General features: G+C 41.6%; 1 protein-coding gene across 1 annotated transcript in view; it reads right to left on the reverse strand.

Moving 5' to 3' along the window:
* The window catches only part of ism2a (isthmin 2a), a gene marked incomplete at its 3' end in the record, with an annotated part of 46,769 nt that extends 43,043 nt beyond the window's left edge, over nucleotides 1–3,726 (reverse strand). The window contains exon 1 of the mRNA XM_083632453.1: nucleotides 3,601–3,726. Within this exon, the coding sequence (XP_083488579.1) occupies nucleotides 3,601–3,684 (84 nt within the window). The 5' untranslated portion in view covers nucleotides 3,685–3,726. The remainder of the gene's footprint in view (nucleotides 1–3,600) is intronic.
* Nucleotides 3,727–4,061: the final 335 nt, after the last annotated feature.

Raw genomic sequence — 4,061 nt, forward strand, 5'->3', positions numbered from 1 at the left:
TACAGATTCCAAAAGACCATCTACTGCCCTCAGCCGGGTCGCCGCGTGCGCAGCGCCACCGAGGAGAGGGGGCAGAGGAGACGAGAGGAGGGGGAGATGAGAGAGAGAGGGGAGGAAAAAGGGGATGAGAGGAGAGAGAGGGGAGGAGAGAGAGGGGGAGAGGAGAGAGAGAGGAGGAAAAAGAGGGGAGGCGATGGGGAGGAGAGAGAGTGTAGGGAGAGAGAGGAGGAGAGAGGGGAGAGCTAGGAGAGCAGAGGTGAAATTTGAAGGCTGAAGAATCTTTGACCAATGCCGAGAGATATAGATAGTGTTGTGGTGTGATGATACACTGAGGTCATGGTGCAGAGATATATAGATAGTGTTGAGGTGTGATGATACACTGAGATCATGGTGTAGAGAGATATAGATAGTGTTGAGGTGTGATGATACACTGAGATCATGGTGCAGAGATACATTATATACTAGGGGTGGGAGAAAAAATCGATTCACCTAAGTATCGCGATTTTTAATGTCACGATTTTTTGAATCGATCTTTTATTCCAGAATCGATAATCGCAAAAGCAAAATTTTTTTTTTTTTTTTGTGCCCGCAGTCAGGCCACTCACTGAACAGCAGGCCAGGCGCCGCCTACTGGTTTACTAGTGGTTTTATTACTTTATTAGTTAGTCTGAAGTAATAATTACACTTCAGGGTTAAAGTGGGTGCATCTTTGGGCTTCAAACGTCGGCCCATATCGGCCTGGCCTGCTTGGTATCTAATGCCCGGCCTGAATTATGATCCCAGTCCGCCCCTGTTTTTAACTATATCGCCCAGCCCTACTCATGATATATAATATACAGTCTCTAGTGTATGATTCAACTTTTCCCATGTTCTAATCTAGTGTAAAAAGCAAACAAACTGAAAAAAGAAAAGAAAAAAAGAAACAAAAATCGCAATAAATCGTAATATCGAATCGCAATAATCGTAGAATCGCAATACTTAAGAATCGCAATATATATCGAATCGGCACCCAAGTATCGTGATAGTATTGAATCGGGAGATAAGTGAATCGGCACAGCCCTATTATATACTGTAGATAGTGTTGTGGTGTGATGATACACTGAGGTCATGGTGTAGAGATATATAGATAGTGTTGAGGTGTGATGATACACTGAGGTCATGGTGTAGAGATATATAGATAGTGTTGAGGTGTGATGATACACTGAGGTCATGGTGCAGAGATATATAGATAGTGTTGAGGTGTGATGATACACTGAGGTCATGGTGCAGAGATATATAGATAGTGTTGAGGTGTGATGATACACTGAGGTCATGGTGCAGAGATATATAGATAGTGTTGAGGTGTGATGATACACTGAGGTCATGGTGCAGATATATATAGATAGTGTTGAGGTGTGATGATACACTGAGCTCATGGTGCAGATATATATAGATAGTGTTGAGGTGTGATGATACACTGAGGTCATGGTGTAGAGATATATAGATAGTGTTGAGGTGTGATGATACACTGAGGTCATGGTGCAGAGATATATAGATAGTGTTGAGGTGTGATGATACACTGAGGTCATGGTGTAGAGATATATAGATAGTGTTGAGGTGTGATGATACACTGAGGTCATGGTGCAGAGATATATAGATAGTGTTGAGGTGTGATGATACACTGAGGTCATGGTGCAGATAGATATATATAGTGTTGAGGTGTGATGATACACTGAGGTCATGGTGTAGAGATATATAGATAGTGTTGAGGTGTGATGATACACTGAGGTCATGGTGCAGATAGATATATAGATAGTGTTGAGGTGTGATGATACACTGAGGTCATGGTGCAGATAGATATATAGATAGTGTTGAGGTGTGATGATACACTGAGATCATGGTGCAGATATATATAGATAGTGTTGAGGTGTGATGATACACTGAGGTCATGGTGTAGATATATATAGATAGTGTTGAGGTGTGATGATACACTGAGATCATGGTGCAGATAGTTATATAGATAGTGTTGAGGTGTGATGATACACTGAGGTCATGGTGCAGAGATATATAGATAGTGTTGAGGTGTGATGATACACTGAGATCATGGTGCAGATATATATAGATAGTGTTGAGGTGTGATGATACACTGAGGTCATGGTGTAGATATATATAGATAGTGTTGAGGTGTGATGATACACTGAGATCATGGTGCAGATAGTTATATAGATAGTGTTGAGGTGTGATGATACACTGAGGTCATGGTGTAGAGATATATAGATAGTGTTGAGGTGTGATGATACACTGAGATCATGGTGCAGATAGATATAGATAGTGTTGAGGTGTGATGATACACTGAGGTCATGGTGCAGAGATATATAGATAGTGTTGAGGTGTGATGATACACTGAGGTCATGGTGCAGAGATATATAGATAGTGTTGAGGTGTGATGATACACTGAGATCATGGTGCAGATAGATATAGATAGTGTTGAGGTGTGATGATACACTGAGGTCATGGTGCAGAGATATATAGATAGTGTTGAGGTGTGATGATACACTGAGATCATGGTGCAGATAGATATAGATAGTGTTGAGGTGTGATGATACACTGAGGTCATGGTGTAGATATATATAGATAGTGTTGAGGTGTGATGATACACTGAGATCATGGTGCAGATAGATATAGATAGTGTTGAGGTGTGATGATACACTGAGGTCATGGTGTAGAGATATATAGATAGTGTTGAGGTGTGATGATACACTGAGGTCATGGTGCAGATAGATATATAGATAGTGTTGAGGTGTGATGATACACTGAGATCATGGTGTAGAGATATATAGATAGTGTTGAGGTGTGATGATACACTGAGGTCATGGTGCAGAGATATATAGATAGTGTTGAGGTGTGATGATACACTGAGGTCATGGTGTAGAGATATATAGATAGTGTTGAGGTGTGATGATACACTGAGATCATGGTGCAGAGATATATAGATAGTGTTGAGGTGTGATGATACACTGAGGTCATGGTGCAGATAGTTATATAGATAGTGTTGAGGTGTGATGATACACTGAGATCATGGTGCAGAGATATATAGATAGTGTTGAGGTGTGATGATACACTGAGATCATGGTGCAGATAGATATAGATAGTGTTGAGGTGTGATGATACAGCCATATCAGCTCTAGGAGTGGACAAACAACCACTCAACACTACATTAGTTTGGAATGAATCTAGCTGGGTGGAGCACAGCTTGAGCATCAATGATTGAACTGTTATGTATGTGGGCCACCTTCTTTTTAAGCATGTAAATTCACAGCGTAACGTCGTTTAAAGAGCATGCATTTGGAACTCATTTTGGGAGAGAAAAAGTCAGAGAAAACCAATAGCCTAATTGCAAGAGCATGACTTCAACTCCAAATCTGTCATTGAAAACATGTTGACAATGTGAGCTCTAGGTTTTGCAATTAATTGGCAAATGGCAACTAGCCTGTCACTAACTAATGACATTATCAAAGGGGAGGGGCTAAACTAAGACTTTTTTTTTTATCTGCTCATATTCCAAGTAGGCTATTATTGCACAAAAAAATAAAAGTAAAATAAAGCTAATGCAAAAATTACCTCAATAACCGATGATGATGTTTTCTTCTCTTTAGCTGGCACACTCTTTAGACTTGTGGGGAATCCGTGGACTGACACCGACATCAGAGCCAGGACGAGCAGCCACCGACGGGACCCTTCCCTCGTCATCTTTACCAACAAAAAAAAATAGATCCGTATTGATTTGATCTCCAAAGCTGTAGGTAGCTATTGTAGGATGCTGAGGCGAGGCTCGGAAATCCCCCCGCCTGTAAAGCCTCGATTCCGGGCAGGGTTTCAGACCATATCAGCGACGTTAAATCAAGCAAACAGGGGGATCTAATAGGTTTACAACGCGGGACACATTTGCCTGCTTTCCGTGCGTCTATTGCGCGCTGCCGCCGCTCTGCCTCTGCTCGGCTCCTCTCATATCCTCTCTATCCCTGCTGTGCTACTCTGAGCGATCCATTTGCTGAATGCACTAACGGAAAACAAACAAAACA

Source organism: Poromitra crassiceps, assembly GCF_964638095.1.
Source record: "Poromitra crassiceps genome assembly, chromosome: 3".
NCBI lineage: Eukaryota > Metazoa > Chordata > Actinopteri > Beryciformes > Melamphaidae > Poromitra > Poromitra crassiceps.